Source organism: Suricata suricatta, chromosome 11 (genome assembly GCF_006229205.1).
Source record: "Suricata suricatta isolate VVHF042 chromosome 11, meerkat_22Aug2017_6uvM2_HiC, whole genome shotgun sequence".
NCBI classification, from domain to species: domain Eukaryota; kingdom Metazoa; phylum Chordata; class Mammalia; order Carnivora; family Herpestidae; genus Suricata; species Suricata suricatta.
The window spans coordinates 6159109-6182382 of NC_043710.1; the positions used below are offsets into that span (position 1 = coordinate 6159109).

The 23274-nt window shown below is 63.3% G+C and overlaps 2 protein-coding genes across 8 annotated transcripts in view; both read right to left on the reverse strand.

Annotated features, from left to right (window-relative positions):
• The window catches only part of SIPA1 (signal-induced proliferation-associated 1), a 10744-nt gene extending 8204 nt beyond the window's left edge, over positions 1-2540 (reverse strand). The window contains 3 exon segments of the mRNA XM_029957385.1: position 1; positions 4-158; positions 2453-2540. The exon segment at position 1 is cut by the window's left edge and continues 572 nt beyond it. Of these exon segments, the coding sequence (XP_029813245.1) occupies position 1; positions 4-70 (68 nt within the window). The 5' untranslated portion in view covers positions 71-158; positions 2453-2540.
• A 920-nt stretch (positions 2541-3460) lies between these two features.
• Positions 3461-23264, reverse strand: PCNX3 (pecanex 3). 7 transcript variants are annotated; one of them, XM_029956491.1, is made up of 35 exons: positions 22966-23264; positions 22405-22592; positions 22078-22177; positions 21916-21955; positions 21722-21817; positions 20365-21492; positions 19732-19855; positions 19462-19637; positions 18939-19029; positions 18458-18593; positions 17088-17248; positions 16138-16291; positions 15834-15866; positions 15386-15557; positions 15168-15278; positions 14721-14812; positions 14451-14560; positions 14167-14272; positions 13961-14053; positions 13635-13785; positions 12416-12560; positions 11929-12106; positions 10864-10972; positions 10575-10704; positions 10201-10259; positions 9899-10114; positions 8991-9244; positions 6512-6742; positions 6236-6339; positions 5780-5927; positions 5450-5680; positions 5089-5363; positions 4575-4708; positions 4193-4491; positions 3461-4115 (listed from the first exon to the last, which is right to left on the reverse strand). In XM_029956491.1, exons 1-35 carry the CDS (start codon positions 23116-23118, stop codon positions 3918-3920), a joined length of 6126 nt encoding a protein of 2041 aa, XP_029812351.1. In that variant the 5' UTR covers positions 23119-23264; the 3' UTR covers positions 3461-3917. The 7 variants fall into 7 exon arrangements, 5 of the variants coding, with proteins under 5 accessions (XP_029812351.1, XP_029812353.1, XP_029812352.1 ...); XM_029956493.1 differs by having other exon boundaries at positions 17088-17209; positions 19462-19640; XM_029956492.1 differs by having other exon boundaries at positions 17088-17230; positions 19462-19640.
• Between the last annotated feature and the right edge of the window lie 10 nt (positions 23265-23274).

Below are 23274 nucleotides of genomic sequence, written 5' to 3' on the forward strand. Positions count from 1 at the left end.
GAGCGAAGAGGTCGTCGGTGGGCGCAGGGGCCGGGCCCCGCCGAGGGCTCCCCACGCCGCCGGCCCACATGGGCGTGCTGTGGGCCTGGCTCTCCGGGGGCCGGGTCGCATTGGCGGGCACGGGTGGTTGGCGCCCGGGCGGCAGGCCAACTCCTGCCCTGAGGGAGGAGGGGGCTGTTCAGAGGGGCCTGGGGAGAAAACAGGAACCCAGGCTCCCAGCTTGGTCCTCCACCACGCGGCTTCCGGCCCCCCTCCGCGACCATCAAAGCCGCTTCCGCTTTCCTGGCCACTTCCTCGTCTGCCCTAGGCTGAGGTTTCCAGCCCCCTCCTCCAGCGACGTGAGGGGCAGGGGCAGGGGCCCAGCTGTCTAGGCCTTGGCCCTGAGGGTCTTGGAGTCTGGGCAGCCCTGGGGCGGTCAGTTGCCACTCACACACCTTGGCTCTGGGCTGGGCCCAGAATGAGGGTCCCCACCAAGTCCTGGCCCAGCTGGACAGACGATTTGTCCTCACTGGGACGGGAAACCTATGGGGCCACTGATGTCTGGGTCTTACCCACTTGACAAAGGGAGGACGTCCTGTCCCCAGAGACCTTCCTCCCTGGCACTCCCACTTCCTCCAGGGTCCCCGAGGAGCCGAGCACCCAGAGGCTGGGTCTCAATCCCCTGGCCCTCGTGGCCTCAATACCTCAAGGACACAGAGGGCACCGGTAGGGCAACAGAAATGACAAGAGGACTTCCTTCAGTACAGGAAGTGGCCCCAACTCTGAGCCCAGCCCCCTGCCCAGCCCCATATCCTGAGGAAGGTGCTGGGGTCACACCAGCTCAGTCATGGGACCCAGCCCCCTGTGTCGGAGGACAGGCCCTGGCTCACCCTTTGCAGGCTACTGTGGCCATGCCTGGGGGGCAGGCGAAGCAGTCACACTGACAGAGCCGCTTTGCTGGACCTGGGACCCAGGGGACGGCTGCCTCCCTGGCCTCACTGATACTGACAGGGAGGTCTGAACCCCATGTGACAGAGAAGGGGGTGCTCTGGCCTGAAGCAATGTCACAGCAAGGATTTGAACCCGGCTCTGTCAATCTCCAGGGCCGTAGCAGTGCAGTACCTGCCCATTCCCGTCCCTGTGTGTGTAGGTGTGGGGTGAGTGGGAGGGGAGGTAGGGCTGAGGCTCGAGGTCTGAGGTCTCACAGGATGTAAGACTGAGACACCCAAGGTCCCAGGGACCTGCTAAATTCGGAAATGAGTCGAGGCCAGGGGCAGGTGCAAAGGGTAGTGTGAGAACGTGAGGGAAGCCACCGCAGGTGAACTCGGGTTGGTGTGGGCAAGCAGGACAGAGCTGTGGGACCCTCCACCGGAACACAGGCCAGTGCTGGCAGGGCTTTGTGCATCCTCCAGTGACAATGTGTGTGGCTGGGGTGGGGGCCGGGGCTCTGTGCACCCCTCAGCTTAAGCTCCAAGATGAAGCAAGGGTAGGCCACCAAGCTCGGGGTGCCTCCTCCCATAGTTTCTCCGAGGACAGCCTCTGACCTCACTCCTGAGCCTCTGTTCTCTCATCTCTAAAATGGGGTTACCATTCTGCCCTTTCCCAACACCACTGGGAGCCTGAGAGGAGGCCGAGGGGTGTGAAGCTGGCCATGTGTGTGGCGATGATGCAGGCCCTGGTCTTGGACCTGGGCCGCCATGTGTGTGGTGGGGTAGGAGGGGACATGAGAGAGGGGCGCTGTGCAGGCCCCTGGTGGCGTGGGCTGAGCTCTGTGTGTGTGTGCCTGCGCAGCCCATGGGGTGCCTCTTGCTCTGGGCCAGGGCTGGACTCTGGCCTTGCCTTCGGGGGTGTTCTTGGGCTCTGCCCCCCACCCGGCAGCTTCACACAGGGTCCATTGAGGCCGGGACATTCCTTGCAGCCTGTGTCACTTGGGGGGGAGGGGGCCGGCCCCGCCCCCACAGATCCGGAAGGCCTGGCTGCCCCAGGAGGAGGCCCTGGACGCTTCCCAGCACATCTGGAGGTCATGACCCCATTTCTGCTGCCAAGGGGGCGACAGATGTTTCCTCCCAGGCCAGGCCTGAGACTGGGGGGCGGTGTGCAAAGGTTGGGGAGGAGGCCGCCCGGAGGCAAGAAAAGCCCCAGAACACTGGGAGCCCCTCACATAGTAGGCAGCAGGGGCGGTTGCCAGCCGCCGCTCAGAGGAGTCAGGGAGCCGCCGCATCCAGCCGCCCGCACACTGGACGGGCTGGGCCGTCACGCAGAGGAGAGTGGGGGCCGCCGGCCGGAGGCAGGGGACTGGACGCGCTGACTCGGGACTGAAGCTGGAGCCCGGACGGAGGTTGGGAGGGTGCAGGAGGCGAACGCGGCGAGGACCCCCCCCTTCCACACACACACCACCCAGGCCCACGCCAAGCCACCTTTTCCCCTGTCCAGCCCGACCTCGGTGCTTCCACTCCCCCGCTCCCGCCGGTACCTCTAGGGCTCCCGCCGGGTGGCCGCCTCCCGCGCTGGGGTTCCGCTGCCTCTCCCGTTAGCGCTGGGGCGCCGGCTCCGCCTGGGGGCGGGGCCGTGTCGGGGGCGGGGCCTCTGAGGAGTGGGCGGGGCCGGCCTGGGAGCAGCCTGGGCCGGCGGGAAGCACCGAGGGCGGGGACTGGAGGCCAGGCGTCGGTAAGGCTGGCGGGCCAACCGAGCACTTTGGGCCTCTGCTCCAGCCTCAGCTGAGAAGCGCGAAAGTGTACCTGCTGTCCAGGCCAACTTCGAGGGCCGCCGCAGGATTCTTAGAGTGTTTAGCAACCTCCTCCCCTCCCATCCATCCACCCTCCCCGCACACAGCAAGTGTCCCCAGAAACGGTAAATATTTATGAGCACTTACTAAGCCTGGACCCTACTCTCCACACACTCTCATTTATTCTTAAAACATTTTAGACAGGTGTCTTCTCTTCTTTATAGCTGTTTAGATAAACAGGTTCGGAGAAGGGCTTTAGCTTAGGTCAAGGCTGATCATTATGGGCACTAGCCTCATGAGCTGGAAGTCTGAAAATACAAGGGCGAGGGGCACCTGAGTGGCTCAGGTCATGATCTCACAGTTGGGGGGTTCCAGCCCCGCATCTGGCTCTGTGCTGAATGCTGGCTCGGAGCCTGGGGCCTGCTTTAGATTCTGTGTCCCCTTCTCTCTCTGACCCTCCCTGCTCATGCTCTGTCTCTCTCTCTCTCAAAAAATAAATAAATGTATTAAAAAAAAGAGAGAGAGAAAATACAGAGGTGAGAAATTGAATAAAATGAACCTCGGACCAAGGGTTCAAATAGAACAGGCCAGGGAGGAGAGGGAGCCAGGGCTATGTGAACCCCAGCTGGGTCTCACCTCTACCTCCGTCATAACGCAGCTCCACATCCTTTATTCTCCTCTTGGTGCTCATCTACCTTGACCTGGCCACCTCCTCTACCCTCCACCCAATCCCAGACAGAAAAAGAAGACGCCAACCAAAATCAAAAATAGTGTTATTAATTCTGGTGTCTCCGAAGCACGGAAAAAAAAAAAAAAGAAAGGAAGAAAAAAAAAAATAACACCCTTCCCACATTTCAGCCCCAGGTCCAGGCCAAGGGGCTGCCCCTGCAGGCAGTGCAGGCCCAGGGGCCAAGACAGTCCTGGCCACGGGCTCGGAACGGGACCAGCCCATGGGTTTGGCTTTTAGGGCCTGGCTGGGAGGCTGCTTGCCTCGATTTAGGGAGCCCAGGCCCTGGACTAGGGATGAGAGATCAGGGATCAAGGTCGAGGGTCTGGGCCACTCAGTTCTGGTACGCTGGCTAAGGCAGCCAGAGGTCAGGGTTCAGATGTGGAAGCCAAAGCCACTCAGTTCTGTGGTCCCGCAGAGAGGCCCAGAGACCAGGGGTCCAAGTTACTGGACCCTGGGGCTGGGATCCAGAGGGTACCAGGCCGCTCAGTACTGATGCTCCAGCAGGGGCTGGGCAGCCGGGCTCTCACGCTCCTCAGCAGGGGCAGGCCAGTCACCCAGGATGCCGGTGGGTGTGCCACCTTCAGGAGCACTGGCGTCCAAGCAAGGAATGTCCTGGGCTGCTCTGGGGGGCGAGGAGGCATTGGTGCTGATATCCGGGCTGAGGCTGAGGTCTAGGGGCACCTGAGGGAGGGAAGAGAGGTTGGTGGGCAAGCAGAGCCGAGTGGCTTAGGGCCCAACCCCTTCCACAGGACCCTTACCTGAGATTTGGGGGTGCCTCCTTTGGGGCTCCCTGAGGCTGGCTCTGCCTCAGATCCCCCCAGCCCCTTCCGACCCCCCAGGCTCCACTTCCCACTGGGACCCTCAGAACTGAGAAGACCGGGGCCAGTGGTCCTTGAGGGCCGGGGACCCTCAGTGGGGGCAGGGGAAGCAGGGGTTGGTCCAGGGAGCCGAGGGGGCGGCCACTGCAGCAGAGGAGGGGGGCGCCCGTCACCAGAGCTGCTCAGGGAAGGCCGAGGGCCCCAGCCTGGGCCCGGAGGGAGGGGCTGGTCTCCACTGCCTGTGGGAGACAGATAAGAAGCTAGAGATCTCCGCAAGGCTGTCTTCCTCGCCCACCGGCTCCGCCCGGCCGCATCAGCTCACCTCCGGTGTTCTCAGGTGTGGCGTGTGCCAAGGGGGGGTTATTGCTGAGGGAGGCCAAGCCGCCACCTCCACCACAGTCCGAGTCGTCCACATTCCCGCCGCTGTTGCAGCCGGCACCACAGCCCTTATGAAGCCTGGGAAGGGGGCAGTAGGGAGGGACAGGTTGGCAGAGGGAGGGCCAGAGACACGGCAGGCTCAAGCCCCCAGCTCCAGGACAAGTCACCTAACATCTGAGCCCCAGGATCCTGTTTCTAACAAACTTTGCCATCCATTTTGCAGGGTCTTCTAAGAAAGGCGTTATCAATGGCTCTTAAGGCTACAGGCCACCTTCAACTCTGGGACAGCAGGATGAAGTCAGGTCAGCTCTGGGACGGTGTCAGCTCTCGGGGCCCAATCCTGGCTCCAGCACTTCCTCATTCTGAGCCCGGGGAGGAAGTTGCTTCACCTCGCTGAGCCTCTGCTTCTCCCTCGGGGACCTCAGCCCCGCAGGCTTGGGGCGGCGTTCAGGGCTCACCTCTCCCAGCTGCGCAGAAGCCAGCGGGCAATGGCGCTCAGGCTGACCGGGCCACCCCACAGGGCCCGCAGCTGGGGGTGGCTGCCAGCCAGCGAGGTGGTGAGGGGGGACACATAGATGGGGTAGCCCAGCGGCTGGTCACAGGAAGAATTGATCATGTTGCGGAGCGCCTGCTTGGCGTTCTGGATGCTGCCGCGCTCGGGGTTGCGGTTGCGCAGAAACACCAGCTCCTGCTGCTGCCCCGCCCACAGGCCACGCACGCACTCGCGGTTCACCTGTGGGCGGCCGCACGCAAGCGTCAGGGGGTCGGTGCCAGGAAGGGGGAGGCGGTGGGCGGGGAGGGGGGAAGAGGCATCCCCACCTTGATGACTCGGAAGCTGAGGTGGCGCCGGTTGAGCATGATGATCTTGTACTCGTCGGAGGCGTCATCCAGGACGTGACGCAGAGCCAGCAGCGAGGGCGTGTTGCTGAGGATGGCGCTGCGCCAGGCCGGGTCGCCCTCGTGCGAGATGACCAGCCGCTCCTCGTTGGCCGCGATGGCATCGTACAGGGCGGAGGGCTCCTCATACTCATCAGGGGACGTGAAGTGGTCCTGCGGGGGCCGACAGGAGGGCTGCGGCGGTGACCCCTGCTCTGGGGGTGGGGGTGCTCACCTCCCACGCCCCGCCCTGCTGGGGCGAATGTCCCCCACCTGGTGGAGCTTGAGGGCCATGCGCACCCCAGGCGCCACCACGCGATGAAGCAGGTCCATGTCAGCAAAGACCCACTCGTCGCGGGGGGAGGTGATGCGGAAGTCCCCCTTGAACAGGGCGTGCAGGCCGTACAGAAAGGGCTCCAGGCTGCAAAGAGAAGGCACAGGGGAGCATAAGGGTTTCCGAGCCCAGGCTCTCCAGGCAGTGGTCCGAGCGGAGACCACTCTTTGTGCGGGGCCTCAGTTTCCCCATCGTGACAAGGTCAGTTGCTGTCTGGGCCCTTCACAGGGTGGCCAGGACAGGCAAGATCCTAACGGGGAGGTGCCTTACCCACAGAGAAGAGGCACCCTGAAGGAAGGTCTGATGTGGTTTCTGGGGGCTTCTGCCCCAGAGCGCCTCATGGGGTGTGGGGACGGGGGAGACACAGGAGGCCCGGCTGGACCTGTGGCACTCACCTGGCAGACATGCTGTGTGAGGCGGTCCCCAAGGCCCGTCGACCCAGCACGCACAGGCCAAAACACAGCGTGACCAGCGGCGAGTTCCAATCCTGGTCCACGGGCTGCGGCACAAGGACCCCGTCCCCAGAGCCCAGCTCAGGCCAGGACAGGGAATTCGGGGTCGGGGAGCAGGGCCCAGGCCTAGGGAGGCCGAGAGCAAGAGGAACCCCCACTGGGAAGGGAGAACTGGTGGGGGGCGGGGAGGAGGCGACCCCAGGGTAGCAGTGGCCGGACCTGGCTGCGCCGGGAGGCACAGTACTGGATCCACTCGAGGTGCACCGCGCAGAAGGAGGGGAGTGAGAGGCCGGAGAGGCGGAGGTCATAGTCCTCATCCACGCTCAGTGAGAAGGTGGGGTCCGAGTCGGCGTAGCCCGGGGCCCTCACAGGCCGCAGGGCGGCGGCAATGCCCTCGTGGCTGAGCCACGCCTCCAGCTTCGGGGAGCGGCTCACGTAGTAGATGATGCTCTAGGAGGGGAGGGGAGGCATCAGAGCTGGGGCCGAGGACTGTGGTCGTAGCTACGGAGGAGAAAGCACCGAGATGCTTCCGGGACACCCACCCCTCGGGCCCTCTGAGTTCCCTGAAGCCACACAGGCAAGTGAGCTCCCCTCTCCTGGGCCAGGGGGCAGTGAAAGCTGCCAGGAAGCCCCCCTCCTTACACAGCATATCCTGGAAGGTTCTGCCCTGTGGCAGGTGCTTGCCTACATGCTCCAGAAGATGCCTCATTTGTAAGAGAGACTGGGGCTCAGACACACAGCAGATTTGCCTGAGGTTACCCAGCAGAGCAGACTGAGCTAGGGGCATTCTAAACTGAACCCCCAAAACCTTCCACACCATGATGCTGTGGGATCCAAATCTCAGAGGCCTCGGAAGGTCAGGCTGAGGTAGTAGGGCTGCCTGCAGGCCACGCCTGAAGGTCATGGGTCCCTTTAGGCAGGAGAGGTGTGACAGCCACAGGGCATCCACTGAGGAAAAAAAGGCAAAGGCACAGGATCGTGTGCCCTAAGTTGGGGGCTCCTGTACCCCGAGTGAATGCTGGTTGCTGAGCAGGCATGTGGGCAAATGGCAAAGAGCTTCTGAAAGGTAGAGGCCAGGATGGATGGGCAGTGTGTGGCCGGCAGGTGGTAACCAGCAAGGTTATTGGGATTCCGTGGGCCACCGTGGGATGGAGCCGCTGGGGCTGGTCCTGTGCCCCGGGGACAGGGTGGGCAGTCCAAGGCTGGCAAGGGGGCCGCAGCTGGCCATGAACAGAGGGCACCCAGGCAGGAGGAGGAATGTCCAGCAGGGTGGCTCCGGCAGGGCACTCTGCCCCGCACAGCGGCCACCATGCCGACTCATCCTCCGAACTTCACCCCATGCCGTCTTTGGCAGAATACTCCCCGGGCCCTCCAGACACCTCTACCCAGCCCCGACCATGCCCAGCCTGGAGGCAGCCGTGGCCGTGGCAAGCTGGCTTGGCCATGGCACATTAAACTTGGCCGGGGTGGAGCTGATCTCAGCCTGCCAGCTCAAGCCTGGCTGGGTGCCTGGTGCACAGCCGTGAAGAGACTGCTGTTGGCCTTGAGTGGGGTTTGCGGGCCACAGCAGGGTGACCTCGGTAAAAGCACTTCTCTAACAACTGGGGGCAGGGGAAGGTGGAGAGAACTGTGACCCCGGGATGACCTGCAGCTGGGAATGTCCCTGTCTGGACCACAGCCTCCTCCTAGGTGACAGTGAGGGATGGGAGGCTTGCTCACAAGCCCTCCGCTAGGAGCGGATGGGCGGACAGGAAGAACGACAGAGGACGTGTGCTAAGATGGGGTGTCCCTGGAGGCGAGAGGACAGCTGAGAGATGCCGACGCCTGCCCTAGAGACGACTTCAGGGGAGTAGGGAGGCCGCCCCGCCAGGCCCTGCGCGGGGAGCCCCGGGGCAGATGCCAGGAGGGCACAAGGGAATGTGGACAGTGACCAGCCTCGCCCACTCCCACAGTGCCCTTACCCTGGCGGAGGAGGTGACACCTCAGGCTTCCCAGAACCCAGCCCAGGGCTCCCGCTGGACCCCACACTGCCTCACAAGCCCCACCACCCCCGGCAGGTGCTTGCAGCACCCAGACTACGACAGGAAGGCCCAGGCTTGGGTCTAAGCCCAGCTCCACCACTCTCCTCCGGACGCTGGGGCCCCAGGCTAATGCCTCCCTCTGCAAGCCAGCTGCCACGGCCGAGACACGGGACCTCTCTTGCAGGGTGTGGTGGGCTTCCGCCAGCACAGGAGCCTGCCCCGTGGTAAGTCCCACTGCTGGGCGGCTCCCAGGATTACCATTTAAGGCCACTGTCATTAGCATTATCGTCCCCCTGGGCTGGTGGGACACAGGCCGGGGTCCCAGTGGTCTGCAACACTGGCCTCTGCAACCGCTCTTCCCAGGACCAGCAGCCCAGTGACGGGATCCGTGCCCGTGCTGCCTACCTTCCCCCAGTACTCACCACCCAAGGTTCCCCTTCCAGAGGAGGGTGGCGGGGAGCCCCCCGCCCCCTAGTACCCCACTGCTGGAGCTGCACAGGCCACTGGGGCCCCCGAGTGCCGCTGTCCAGTGACGGGTAGCACCTTGGAGGAGGCTTAACCTCTCCAAGGTTTCTGCTTCCCTTGGGAAAAACTGGTTCCCAGCAATCCAGGAGAGGACCCTCAGGACACTCCCAGCCAGTGAGCCTTTGCCAGCGGGGACCAGCCGCCCGCTGTACCTTGACGTAGTAAGTGATGAGGATCTTGCGGAGGTCAAACACCTGCAGCATGGAGGCGGCGTTATTGTCGCTGATGCTGTAGCCCTCCAGCACGTACTTGCTGGCCGTCACCTCCCAGGCCAGCCAGCGCTGCCCGAAGGCGGCATTGAAGGACAGGACCCGTGGCAGGTGGCCGGGCTCACAGCAGCAGCAGCCCTCGTCCTCCTCGACGCCCTCCGTGATGGCCTCTACCTCGCGCTGCTGGCAGTAGGTACCTGGGCCGGGGGCGGGGGGGGGGGGGCAGTCAGGGGGCCACCAGGACATCCCCGCCTGCCTTCTCCCCACCAAGTGCCCAGGCCTCATCATTCCCCGCCCGGGGATGCCGTGTGAGGGAACGTTATTAAATGAACAGATTGATAAACGAACCCTTTCTCATTCTGCCTCCCAGGGGCCCCAGCAAAGCCTGAAGCTCAGAGAGAAGTAAGCTGCTCAGGTTCATGGTGCTCACGGGCCATGCTTAAAGCCCCCTCTACACCCCCAGGGGCCTCTTTGGAAGCGGACATCCAACACAGGCATCTTGCTAAGGGCAAAGAGCTAGCTCACCCACCAGGAGTGATATGCGGCACCCAACCTGGGCCAAGCCCAGGACCCCGGGGCAGGCAGGTGGGAGCGGATGGGAGGTCCCAGGGCTCCAGGCCCAAGCCTGTATCGGCTCAGCCTGTTCAGTCCCTGTGGACCCAAAGGCAGGGGCACAGCTTAGCCAAAGGAGGCCCTGCCACCTCCCCATTTATACCGGGAAACCCAGACTCAGGGAGGAAGAGTGCCATGCTCGAGGTCACCCTGCAAACCTGGGCAGGACGGCCTAGAATCGAGCCCTCCCATGGTATGCAGTGCAGCAGCCTGCGTCAGGCCCAAGCCCCGCAGCTCACCCCGGAACTCAAGGCCACGCAGCTGGAAGGTGACGAGGCCGTTGCCAACCTCGATGAGGTGCACCAGGGCGTTGAGGTAGTCAGAGGCCAGGATGAAGCAGTCGCCGGGGCCGTAGTTGCCCCAGCGGCCCAGCACCAGGTCCCCACACAGCGTGTGCTGCAGCGAGCGCGTCAAGTGCTCATAGAAGATGGAGTTGAGGTTGTTGTCGTCAGCGCCTGAGACGCAGGAGAGGCAGACGAATGGGCAAAATGACAAGGAAGCAAGGCTCCCTCCCCAGGGAGGCCCAGCCCCAAGTACACACCGGGGTTCCGATCCAGCTGGGTGACCAGGCGGGTGTTGGAATGATCCACACGTTTAGTGCTGTTCAGAGAGAAGGACCGAGAGGGTGAGGCTGCCAAGGGTTCAGGCGATGATGCCCGCCGGCCCACACCCCTGTTCTCTGGGCAGATGCCATGACGGCCCCGCTGCACAGGAGACGGAGGCTTCGGGACATGAGGGGACTCACCTAGGGCCACACGGCCGGGAAGCCCGGGGTGTGAGCCCGAGGCCTGGCCTGACTCGGGTTTTGCCCTCATCAGATGGCCCACCGTGCCCACTGGGGCCCCCCTCTGCACCCCACGCTCCCCTCCCTTCCAGGGCCCCTCCGGGTGACCCGCCTGCTCCCGCGCTACTCACTTGTAGTCGCGCTCCCAGAACTTGAGGGGCCGCGCATAGGACATGATGAAGACGGCACTGCCCAGCAGGGGGTTGAGGGGCGTGGAGAAAAGTGCCGAGAGCAGGGCCTGGATGAACAGCATGGCCGAGTCTGGGCGCCAGTCAAGGAGGTAGAAGGCACACGGGACCCTCCCTGACCACCCTCACCACTCCTTGACCCCCATCAACCTGCCCCCCCCCCCCTGCCGGCATCCAGGCCACAGCCCTCCTCGCATGCTCCCACCCAGGCGGCGGGTGGCAGGCTGGGTACGTGGCACGGCAAAGGGCTGGGCAAAAGCGTGGAAAGCCGAGCCCCAGGTGATCTGCCAGGGCGCGATGTAGGTCAGCACAAAACGCATCTTGTACAGCAGGTCCCACAGCTGGCAGGTGAGAGAGGGGAGAAGGGAGAGATACACAGGTCACTCACTGAGGTGCGGTCTAGCAAGTACCCCTTCAGAGCCTCGAGGCTACCCCAGGGGCTGCCCACGTAGGAGTCAAGCTCAAGATCACTCCCCAGCCCTTTCTCTCTGGACCCGGCTCAAAGTATCTGTTACTGTTAGCAAACCCTCTAAGGGAGCAAAAGCCATCTATTTGCAGGAGCTTCCTATTGCTGTCCCATTTCACAGGTGGGAAAGTTGAGGTTCAGAAAAAGTAGGACAGGCAAATGACTTGCTCGGGCCATTAGTGATGACGCTGGGCCTCAACCATGATACTGAGAGTCAAGGGACAGTCACAGCCCCCACCCTCAGCGGGGGACACAGTGTGGACCTCTACCAGTCTGGGACAGACCAGAAAACCAGGAATACCCACGTACAAAGGCTCGGGCTATGCTGGGAGCCCACGGCTTCCAGTTCAGGGAGTGCCGAGGGAGGGTTCTTTGTTCAAAGTGACCCCCCACCCCCCGATCAGGGGATCCCAGAGCCTGGCAGAGAAGTCTGGACACATGCCCCAGGGGCTTCTGAAACTCCGCTCTTAACTGCTCCCCAGGGCTGTGGCTGGCAACGGAGCTGAGGCTGCTATCTCGAGGACAAGGCCAAGTCTGAACCGTCTTAACTGCTTATAAGGAAAGTGACCAAACACCATGAATCAGAGAAGAGGCAGCCAAGTCAGACAGACCTGGACGCGAGGCCTGGCTCGTTACCAGTTCTCTGGGAGACCCGAGGCAAGTCACTTTAGCTCTTTAAGCCAGTTTCCTCCGTGCCCTCCCCCTACTCCACACGCTGCTGCGAAGGCCCGGGGAGGGGCAGCCGCTACAGGGCTGCGGGCCCCTGGGGGAGGGCTCCCCACCGCCCCACCCCCCCAGCGCAGCCCGCAGCCCACCACGTGCCCCCCTCACCTTGCTGCACAGCAGGGACATGAGGAAGTAGTCGAGCAAAAAGCCCTGGGAGAAGCGTGGGTAGTCGAAGTGGAAGAGCAGGACAGTGAAGGCCAAGGTCAGGTACTGCTGGGGCGGGCAGCAGAAGGCCGAGCGCAACAGCTTCAGCCCAGCCACGGTCATCAGCAGCGCCCGGCAGCTGTGCAGGAGGGGCAGGCATTATGGGGCAGGTGGGGCTCAGCGGGGCCGAGGCGGCGGCTGCCATCCCTCCCTGGCCCCTGGCCTGGGCGCCACTGGGTTGGGCCCTGCTCTTTTGGGCTGTGACCCTCGGCCTCTGCTCTCTCAAGGGGTCACCCTCTTCGGACACGTCTGTTTTCAAAGAGGCAACTGTCTCCACAGAAAGGGTCAGGCGCCTGAGTACTGCTTTGGGAGGCTTGGCGACCGTGGCAGGCCTCATGGGCGCACGGGCGCGCAGGCGAGGGGCCGGTGGGGGCGGGGCAGTCCTCACTAGAGGCAGAACTTGTCCGGGTGGCTGACGACGGCGTGGGCGTCCACCGTGAGGGCGTTGAGCACCACCGCGGGGTAGATGAGGTACTTCTCCACGCACTGCAGGCCGGCGTACAGCTTCTCAAACCACATCACCTGCGCGGCGCCTGCGCGAGAAGGCGGGACTGCTGACCCTCCGCGTCGCCGTCACCGTGGGGCCGGGTCGGGGGCCACTCCCGGAGGGCAGCCAGAGGGCGGGCAAACGAGGGCCCGTGGCTCTCCAGATGCCTGGAAGCTTTGCAGCGGCTCAAATGAGGGCAGTGAGGCCCGGGCAGGGCACATCGGGGGCTCAGGGCACGCCCTGTGCCTGTTCTGCTGTCTGAGAACAGACGGAATGAGGACTCCCACGTGCCCACTGGAGCCCAGGCAGGCGGGGTGAGGCCCCTGTGCACTGCAACCTCGAGCTGCAGGGCCCTTCAGAAGGGGTCACTGCCACCTGGCTTGTGCTGACAGTCGCCACATGGGGACGCTGGCCCGATGGGGGATGCCATTTGGGGACGCTTAAGCAAAGCAAGACATGCGAAACTTTGCACAAGAAAACCACGATTCAACAGAGACCTAAAGGTGTTTCTACCGAAGGGCACAAATGAAAATCAGCCAGGCAGGGGCGCCTGAGTGGCTCAGTCGGTTGAGCGTCCAACTTTGGCTCAGCTCATGATCTCTGGTTCATGGGTTCGAGCCCCATGGCGGGCTCTGTGTTGACCACTAGCTCAGAATCTGGAGCCTGCTTCAGATTCTGTGTCTCTTTCTCTCTGCCCCTCCCCTGTTCACGCTTTGTCTCTCTGTTTCTCAAAAATAAATAAATGTAATAAAAAAGAAAACAAAAAAAAAGAAAACCAGCCAGGCAGACCTGGTCTACTGGGAACCAAATCCTGGACGACAGATCCCTTCAGAGCTTTAGAATTCTACTTCCTCCACCTCCTCAGAGAAAGCAAGAGAGGCGGGAAAAGGGCAGGGCAGGGCAGGCAGGGTGAGAGCAAAGCAGGGGCCAAGCCGGGGCGCAGCAGGCAGGAAATGGCAAGCAGGGCCCCCAGAGGGGCTGACCGAAGGGGCTGCAGGGTCAGCGCTGTCGGGACAGCCTGGGTGGAGGCTGCCCCCTGCTGGCAGGCCACAGGTCAGCCAGGAAATCCGTGCAGCAGGGGCTGGGAGGGGCGGGGCGGGGCTGGGGGGCAAACGCTCACCTCGAACTTCGTACTGGCTGTACTCCAACGGCTTCAGCACAGGCTGCGACAGGCAGAACCAGGGCAGCTGTTTGCGGAGCTGCGGCAGCAGGTAATGCGTGAAGAAGCCCAGGGCCCCGGCCAGCGCGTACAGCACGAACCCCAGCACCGACTGCAGGGGGGAGAGGCCAGGGGCTCAGCCAAGGGGAGCAGGCCCAGGCGGAAGGGGGCCCGGGCACAGGCGGAGCAGGGACGGAGGTCCCGAGGCCATGGCTGCCCAGGGGCCCTAGGGTGGAGGAGGCCCCAGCAAAGACCCAGGGGATGGGGGTGGCCCGTGCCACACGAACCTTCAGGGCGATGAAGACGGTGCTGGCGCTGATGGCAAAGGTGAGCACGGCGATCACCACACACATCACCAGGTCAGAGTGCAGGACCTCACGCTGCAGGGCCGGGAAACACCAGCGTGGGTGCCCGCCGCCCTAGGGGGGCTGACCACACCCTGTCAGCTCCCCACCCCAACACTAGAAAGAAACCCCACACTCCAGCCCCTCACCACCGACTGGCGCATCTTGTCTGGCAGTGGGTCTGGGGGCTCGGCCCGAGCCGTCTCTAAACTCCGCTCCTCCAGCTCGGGGAAGAGCTTGCTCCGAATCAGAGACCTGGGGTGGGTGAGAAGAGGCAGGGGCCCAGGTCTGCAGAGGCCACACTCCTGCCGCGGGCCCCAGGGTTGGCTGGAGACAGGCATGTGCACAGAACTGCCCCCCCCACCCTTGCCATGCACAGACACACACACACAAACACACACATGCGCACAGACAGGCACGTGCAGGCACCCACCAGAGCACGGTGGGGTCACTGCTCTGTCGGCTCAGGTGGTAGGACAGTGCCACCAGGAGGCCACAGAAGACCGAGAAGAGGACGGGGACGTGCTGCTCCGGCCAAGGAGTCTGGGGAGAGAACCCATGCTGGTCAGGAGAGGCAGGATAAGCGTGGGGGGCGGAGGATGCCCTGCCATGGGAGAAGCCACTGCTGAGCCCAATTCACAGTCCTGTCCCAACACCGCCCCTGGGCCTCAGCATGCCCCCCAGCCCCACAGGTCGTCCCTACCTTGATGGCCCCGAGGCAGAAGCCGTAGAGCAGGGCAGCAGCCAGCAGGCTTCGGGAGAGGCTGAAGACTGCAGTGAGCGGGCTGGTGGCGGCTGTCAAGTGAGAAGCAGCAGGTGAGGCCCGTGGTGGCACCCCACCTCACCCCCACCCCCCTGCCCCTCAGTCCTCACACCTCACAGGCTGACCTCCCTGGGACCCGCCACCAGCCCATTGTTCTCCCCAAGCCCTGAGAGGCCTTCAGAGTTTCTCGCATTCTTGGGTTTAAACCCCTCACTGGGGGGGGGGGTAGCAGGGGGAGGTGACAGGCTCTTGGTCCACACTTATCAACACCAACGGTGTAGACACAGAAGAAGACTCAGCAACAGGCTGGAGCTGCCAACCTAACCTGAGGCCCCTCCCGGGCCCCACACTGCCTCCCGACCCCCGAGCCACCTATGGGCCCCATACCTGTACCCCCAAAGCCGTGCATATCTATCTGCTCCAGCAGGTACATGAGGCAGGTGTTGACCTGGGGTAGGAGGCCCAGGAGAAAGACGAATGGGAAGCACAAGGTGAACACTGCCGGGGAGGGAAAGCAGAGGCCGCCCGGTCAGCCCGCAGGCCACCCCTGGGCCCACCGCCGGGGCCTCACTCCCCTGGGCCACCTCAATGCTGCCCAGTCTCACCAGTGGCCACGTCACGGGCACAGAAGAAGAAGGAGGCGGAGAAGAGCGTGAGGCCATACAGGGAGACGGGTGGGAAGGGCTGAGCTGAGCCCAGGGTGTCCAGCAGCCAGATGAGTAGACAGCAGATACAGAAGTAAACAGGCCGGCTATATGCGATCACCCAGTTGTGGCCCTGGGGGGGTGGGACCGTGAAGGGCCAGGCCTTCCCCACTGACCGCCCCCACGTGTGCACACACACAAGCACGTGCTCACTCGTGCTCACATGCCCCACCCGTGGCCCTGGATCTAAGACAGAAAGCCTGGCAGGGTGAGGGCGGCTCGCCTGAGAGTCTGGGGCCATGGGGGTGGTGAGGGAGCCCTGCCCAACGCCCCCCAGACCCCACCACACCTGGTCTCAACCCCTGCCAGGGCCCACATTCCAGCCTCCTCGGGAGGGCACTCTACTCACGTGCATGGGAGATGCCGCATCAGGCTGGACGCTCTGGAAAAGACGGGGGCTACGTTCGCAACAAAAGCCAGAGCCCAGGACCCGCCTGGTTCCACTGCTGGACTGTTGGGAGTGACCAGGGCAGGATGCTAAGCTGTCCTGAGCCTTGGTTCTCTCATGTGTGAGACGAGCTGGTGACAGGGAACCCTAAGCGTCTTATCTGCTTTCCAGCTCACACTCCTCAAAATGGGTTATGGGAAAGGAGGCACTTGGAAGGAGGTGGGCGGGGAGCAGCAGGGGAGAAGCGCAGGGAGTAAGGCCTGACCTTCAGCAGGGAGTACTGGCAGGAGGCGATGACCAGGCAGAACTGGAAGACCCAGATGTCCGTGAAGAAGCCCTTGAGCAGCAACAGGTAGCCCAGGAAGGCGACGAGGCTGCTCAGGCCGACACCGAGTATGTTCTCCACCAGCCCGCGCGTCCTGGGGAGACAGCAAGGTCAGGGCGCACCGCTGCTCCCGGCTAGGGGGGCAGCAGTGGCTGAAGCGGAGAGGCCAGGACCCAGCCACGAGGGCCCAGGGCTGTGCCTGTGCCCAGGCCACCCCCTCATCCTCTGAATGTCAGAACCTACACCTCTCAGGGACGGGGCGAGGTCACACCTGTTCTAGGAAGCCAGCCCATTGCTGCCCTGTATCCGGATCTTTGTCCCTTCTAGACCCCATAGACTCGAAGTGCCACTGCTCTGGGGCCTGCCTGTCTCTAGCCTACACATGCCCCATCAAGCACGCCACGCCACGTACACAGGCAGTGCCCCACAGATGCCGGCCCCAGTGCTGGGAGGAAATCCAGTCCGTGGAAGCCAGGACGCAGGCTCTTGGGCCCAAGTCACCCACGCACATAACAGAAGTCACCTGACTTCTCTACCTGACTACCTGGACGTCTGTTACCCCTGAGAAATGGGAAAGCTAAGACAAAAGGGTTGTGAGCTTTTTCATACCACGGAACTCTATCCAATCAAATTTAAAACATAAAGAAATAAAATCAAGAAGCCAGATAGAAACAGCTAGTCTTGAACCGAGCTTAGGGCTAGAAGAGGAACTAGAGCACTGGCCACTCCGCCACCCCTTCACACCCCAGAAGAACCTAGCAAAACCCCGCTGTGGACTCCAGCCTTCAGTGTACCAGCGATGGTGAGGCCCTCTGATGCCACGATGGCCTCCATACGTTTACATGGTTCGGCGGGCCGGGGACTGGGGGCCAAGGCTGACGGGCACTCACCGGTCCAGGAGGGCCAGGAGGGCCAGCCGCTCGTAGCGCACAGACGTCCAGCGGCCAGGAAGAAGCCAGTACTTGTAGCTGTGCTGGGCACGAGGCGGCGCCTCCTCCATCAGCGTCTGCTCCTGGGATTCGTGCAGGGAGTCCTGGTCCAGCAGGTCAAACTGCGGTCCCCACAGCCGCAGCCATCAGCCCCTCGCCCCCTCCCCCCGCAGCGGTCCACTGCTACCATCCCCCTGCCCGGTGCACACTGGCTGGCCAGCCGTTTCCTCCAGCACCTCGCCTCACAGCCTGTCCTGACGCTCCACCACAAAGGCCTGCTCCTCTCTCCAGGTTCCCAAGACTCAGCAGCTCAACGGCTGCTGGGGACCTGCCGGGGCTGCTGCGGGCCAGTCACCAGTGCCGTGTCTGTCTTCCTTGCTCAGGCAAGTCTCTCCTATCTCTTCCTGGGCTCAGTGAAATCCAGCATTTGGGACCCAGGGCAATGCTATCCCCCTCCCAGACAGAGCCATCAGGCTCACTCTGACCATCCTGTCTCAGAGCACACAGGGCACCAGCCCTGACAACAACAGGCCTGGGTGCCCGTGCCAGTACTGTGAGGCCCAGGCAAAGTACTTAATCTTTTTGGATTTCTGGCGTCCTTTGTTCAACAAATACTCATAGGGCACGACTACTGGCCTCGCCCTGCGCTGGGCCTTGGGGATACAATACAAAGATGCACGGCCCCTGCCGTCGGCGGTCTCGGGACCATGGTGCCTGTCCCGTGTGACAGCGAGAATGAATGCACCAGAACGGGACACGTGGGGCTTCTGGGCGCTGCATGTGCAGTCTGGGACCTGAGCGTTAGAGAAGTGGATGCTTTTTTCACGACTGTTCTCTAAACTCTGAATCTGGCTTTGAGGCATCTTTCATGCTCCTGCTGCTATCAGACAGACCCTGTAAATTACTGCCTAAACTGGGATACTTTGGGGAGTGACTTGGGAGCCGACAGATAACCCCGCTAAGGCAACGAGCACGAACAGAGTGCCCTGCGCCCCGCCGTGCGCCTGGGCCCAGCACGGCCCAGTACGTGGCAGTGCCTCTACCGCGGACATCGCTGCAGACAGTCGTCCCCACTAAGTAGAGGCCCCTCTAGGATAAAGAAATTGCTCCACACATGCTTGTTGAGTAAGCAAATAAACAACTCCTTGGGCCCCAGGGATCCGGAGCCTGCACGCCCAGTGCCAGCCACCGAAGGTCAGGACGGACACCTCAAGGCCCGCGGAGCCCTTACTCGGAGTGGCCTGTCACTCTTGGATCCTGGGCAAGTGATCAGTGACCTGCCCCCGCGCCCCCCCCACCCCCGGCGCCCTTCCTGACCACCGGCTCCTCACCTCTGGGATCTCCAGGGGCACGCGGCGCACCTGCATGCCCTGCAGAACCACCGGCCGAGGCTGCAGCAGGTTCAGGCCGCCCGCCGCCTCAGGGACATCGGCCGAGTGGAAACTGGAGGAATGTGAGTGGCGGTCCCTGTGGGAACAGCAGCCATTAAGGCTGGGCCACTGGTGGGGGGACGGGGGATTAAGGTCAAAGCCAGGCCATAACTAGGGGCCTCGGGGGGCTGCTCGGATACAGAGCACATAGGAAGCGTGTGGCAGAAAGGCCTCCCTCCCAGGCCCTGGTTCCCAGAAGCCTACTGCCCAGAGATGTCACGTTCCTACAGTGTCAAAAGATCTCTGCAGGCCTGCCCCCAGCGGCTCTCTGCCTCCTTCTCCTAGAGGTTTTGAGCTGCCCCTGCCCCTGCCCCAGCAGAGGGAAGCAAGAAAATTCCCAGAAACAGGCTGTGGGCTGGGAGAGCCCGACTCGGAGACTCACCAAGCCCCGTTCCCTGCCTGCTCCCCCTGCTGCCCCACAGGGTTCTCGTAGCCGCCTCCAGCCAGGCCGAAGGTGTAGGAGCGCCGCACGCCTGGGGCAGGGGTAGGGGACACAGGGCAGCACGTCAGGGCTGGGCGCACCCAGGCCTGACCCACGTGGACCGTCATGTGAGGAAGGGCCGTGTGCTGGGTCCCTCTGGGTGGCCACCCAGCCCCTAAGGACCATGAGCTGGAGAGAAGAGAGCCCGCACATCAGCTGGCCCTGGGTTTGGGACCCTGTTCTGCCATTCGCTTGGCCTTGACTCCCGCCTGTGTCTCAGCCTACGCACCAGCAGGCCAGGGATTACCGGACGCCTCAGGGCAGCTGCAAGGGCAAGGTCAGGCCGCACAGGCAAAGCGGTCACCAGGGGGGCCGAGAGCACGGTATGTGTGCCCAACAGAGCAAGGGCTGCCATGGGGATGGTGCAAACCCCTGCGTGAGGGACAGGGGGCCGGGGGTCAGCCGGGCTTGGGGACGGGCTCACCACTCTCGTCGTAGAAGTAGTGCACGGCGCCCTCGGAGGTGTCGTCGAACGTGCAGGCCTCGTGCACGGTGGCGCCGGCCCGGGTGAGCAGCAGCGAGGAAGCAAAGTGCAGGGCAGACGGCAGCGTCAGCGCCCGGGAGTGAGAGGCAGCCCGGCCGCGCTGCGCTTCCTGCAGGCTGCTGAGGAGGGGGGTGTCGGCCCACGGGTCAGCGCCCCTCTGCGCCCCTGGCCCCCACCGCCCCTCCGACCAGCCAGCCAGCAGGGGCTCACCTGGGCGGCGAGCCCATGACCGAGGCTGGAGGGGTGGGGTTGCTGCCCGCGTTGTGGCGCCTGCGGATGGCCTGAGTCCGCCTCACGCTGCTGGCGCGGTCCCGCCTGCCAGTCTCCTCGGCCGCTGCCCGGAGAGAGACCCCAGGCGTAAGCGACACAGGCTCGGCCACCCCTGCGGGGTTGGGGTGAGGGGTGGGGGGTGGCGGGCAGCTGCTCCCGTTCGCGGAGCTAAAAGTCAGGTCTAATCCAACTCCGTCCTGCCTCTGGGTGCCCAGCCGGGTCACCTAGCCACTTGTGCCCCAGTTTCCACACTCAGAAATAAAGGCGTGACCTCGCCCTGCCCCACTGGCGGCCCAGAACGATGAACATGAATGCAGATGATGAGAATCCTCGACGGGCGAAGGCTCTGCGCTAACTATGCGACCTGGAGCCAGGGGTCTGAGGTCTCTCAGCCCTGCTTGTCCTAGAGGTTTGGCAGGCGTCACCACTCACTCAGTCCACATCCACCTGCTGCCTGAGATAGAGGCTGAACCGATCTGACCAGCTTCACTGCAGCCCGGCCCTCACCCAAGCCCAAGCCCATACCCAGCTCGCCTCCCTGCCCTCCACACCCCCAGCAGGGCGGGCACTCACCTCCCCCCACGGCACCTTCCTCTTGCAGCTCCCCGCGCCATCCAGGCTGGTTGGCAGCGGGTCCCCTATGGGCCTCAGCAGGCAGCAGGGCCGGCTCACCAGAAGCCAGCTCCAGCCCTGCCTGGGCCTCCAGCTCAGCCTTAGAGCCGGCCAGGGGGGCCCTCAGGACATCACCCCCTGCCCCGTCCATGCTCAGCACGCGGGCATGCGTTTTGGCACTGGCAGTGCTAGGCGTCCGCTGGGTCCCATAGGGCCGCTTAGGAGGCACAGCCGTCCCCTCCTCAGCCCCATGGGGGGCCCGTCGCTTCCGGGGTCCCCCTGCTGCCCCACGGGAGCTCTCGGGGGAATAGCAGGAAGTGGAAGAAGAGCTGTCGGTACTGTAGCGGCGCTGAGATCGGAGGCTGGAGGCCGGGCTCAGCTCGCTGCCCTCACTGGTGTCTTCGTCCTCAAAGAAGCCCCCACCTTCAAGCAGGGGCCGCCGAGGCGCACGGCCAGGTGGGGAGTGTCTTCGAATGGGTGGCCGCCGTTTGCCAGGCCGCAGCAAGGCCAAGTCCTTGGGCCGCACAACCAGGAGTGGCTCGGCCGGGCCCGGTGGCGTCCCTGCTCCTATGACTGTGTCAAAGGAACGCAGTGTGTCATCTGAGGGGACCCCAGCATCCGGTGAGGCAGGCAGCTCAGCCTCAGAGGGCGGGTCTGTGTCGCTGCCCTCGGGGGCTGGCCCACCAGGGGGGCTGTCCAGGTGGGTGGAGTTGGTTTTCTCACTCTTGAAGCTGCTCAACGTCTCCCTGTCGGTGCCACTGAAGCAGGAGTCCGAGGAGCCGGCTTTCTGGGGTGTGGGCTCCCCAGAGCCCCGCCGGTCCAGGGGCTGGTAGCCGCCTGCTGCCCGGCGTTGTTCCCGTCGACTGCTGGTCCGCACCAGGGCCCGGTCAGGCCGGGTCAGGGTCAGGAAGCTCTTGCTCAGCTCCTGGCTGAGGCTCCCCTTCAGAAGGGGGCTCATGGGAGTGTCGGCCACACTGCTCCCCCTCCAGGGGGCTCCATCGCCAGCCAGGGGAGAACGTTCTGAAGAGTCTGTGCTGGGGAGAGAGGGGTCTGGGGCAGCCCCCGGGGGTGTCTGGGGAAGGTCTCCAACTATCAGAAAAAAGGAAGATGAAAAATGAGAGAAGGGCGCGCTGCAAAAGGAACCGGTCGCTAAGAGGGCCCTAAGGGGGCAGGGCACTGAGGAGGCCCCAATCTGAGGGACAAAGAGAGTCCCAGAGAAGCAAACTGGAGTCCTGGAGAAGTCACTTTGGGGTGATTCAACGGCACGGCATGATAGCTAGTCCTCCCCCCAAGCCCCTGCTCTGTCGTGCCCACTCACTCAGTTTCTCCTGTGAGCTTAACTTCAGCATCTCTCGGTCGGCCGAGGTCACGATCACATTGTTGCTGCCCTGCTCCCGAACCAGCTCCTTGATGTCTGCGATCATGGCCCCACGGGTGTCAGCAGGACTTCAAGGCACCGCTGTGCCGTCCCGTTCCACACCACCAGATTCAGCCCTGAGCGTAGCCACCTACCTCTGAGGGGCCCAGAGTCCTCCATGCGGGGCAGCAGCTCCTAGGCAGACAGAGAGACAAACGAAGGAACAGACGGGATGAAACACAGGTTCGGGACATACCCACAGTGAGGACGGGCTCCCAAGAGAGGCGTGGGACAGACTGACAGTAAGGACCACTCACTGAGACCTGATTGAAGCCAAACACGGAGTGCTGGGAGCTACAGCGTACTGGCGGTGTGGAACTCACTTTCCGAAACACTGTCATCTCCACTCCAGGGTCCCTGGCAGTGGAGAAAAGCAGCAGCTTTCAGCTGATCGCCGCCCTTCCTATTGTACTTCCTCCACCATCCCTGGCACTCCTCCCTTCTCCACGGTCCTCTCGCAAGTCTGGGGCTGACCACAGAGCTAGCACCCAACTGCTCTCGGAGCCAATATCCCCTAAGCCCCCAATGCTTAAGCCCAGGCACCAAGACCCCTCAGTTCCCAGCACAGCCCTGACCCCACCCACCTGGGCAAACTGCTGTCCCCCTGTGCAGGCTCTTCTTCCGGTTCCCCCATGGAAGAGTTGCGTTTCTCCACAATCTCGCCCTGGTCGAACATAGCGTGCAGCCGATAGTTCACCGTCTTGATGGTAGTGAAGATGACGGCCACCACAAGGCAATACACACCGGCCACCATCAAGCTGGGGGGTAGGACCTGGTGGTGACAGCAAGTCAGGTTCCTCCTGACACAGCCCTGGCCCCATGGGGCAGACCTACCACCACAGTCAAAACCATGATTCACAAATTCACAAGACTTCATCGCCCATCCCCTGACACAACTGGTACAAAGACCCTGTCAGGAGACCCTGTCCTCTAACTGGAGACAGTTTAAGTGAGGGGCTCAAGGTCACCCAGCCCAACAAAAGAATAATTTGGCCACTTCTCCACACACCCCACACTCTGCAGTGAGTCCTCTCTACACTCCAAGGGCCTAACGCATAGCCCAGAATCGCTACCAGGTTGGCACCCCTCCCTGACATCCACCCTCCCTCTCGCCGCGACAGTCACAGGTGGCGACAGCATCTCACCATGTACAGCAGGAAGGGAAAGGTGAGCAGGAAGATCCAGACGTAAAGGTGGAAGCAGTTGGAGAAGGTGCTCTGGTGCGGGTCGAAGAACCAACCGCCGGTGAGCGAGGCCCACACCCCCTGGCGCAGGATCTGCAATACCTGCGACCCCATGGCCCCGCCGCTGATGCGCGCGCCCCCCTCCCGGGACCCTCATGGGGGCGGCCGCCGGCCCATGCCCCGCCTGGCGCCCGAGGGCCCCGGGGCCCGGCCTCGCCCTCACGCCATGGCCTCCCCCAGCGGGGGAGAGGGGTCGCCCGGGCAAGGGGG

Excerpts from the sequence above, each read along its gene's own strand:
- PCNX3 (XM_029956490.1), bottom strand. The coding sequence starts at position 23,118 with ATGGGGTCGCAGGTATTGCAGATCCTGCGCCAGGGGGTGTGGGCCTCG. Across the intron at positions 12,107-12,415 it reads CCGGACAAGTTCTGCCTCTA|CTGCCGGGCGCTGCTGATGA; the intron begins GTGAGGACTGCC and ends CCTCCTGCACAG. Across the intron at positions 10,973-11,928 it reads TGTCCCTGCTGTGCAGCAAG|CTGTGGGACCTGCTGTACAA; the intron begins GTGAGGGGGGCA and ends CTCACCTGCCAG.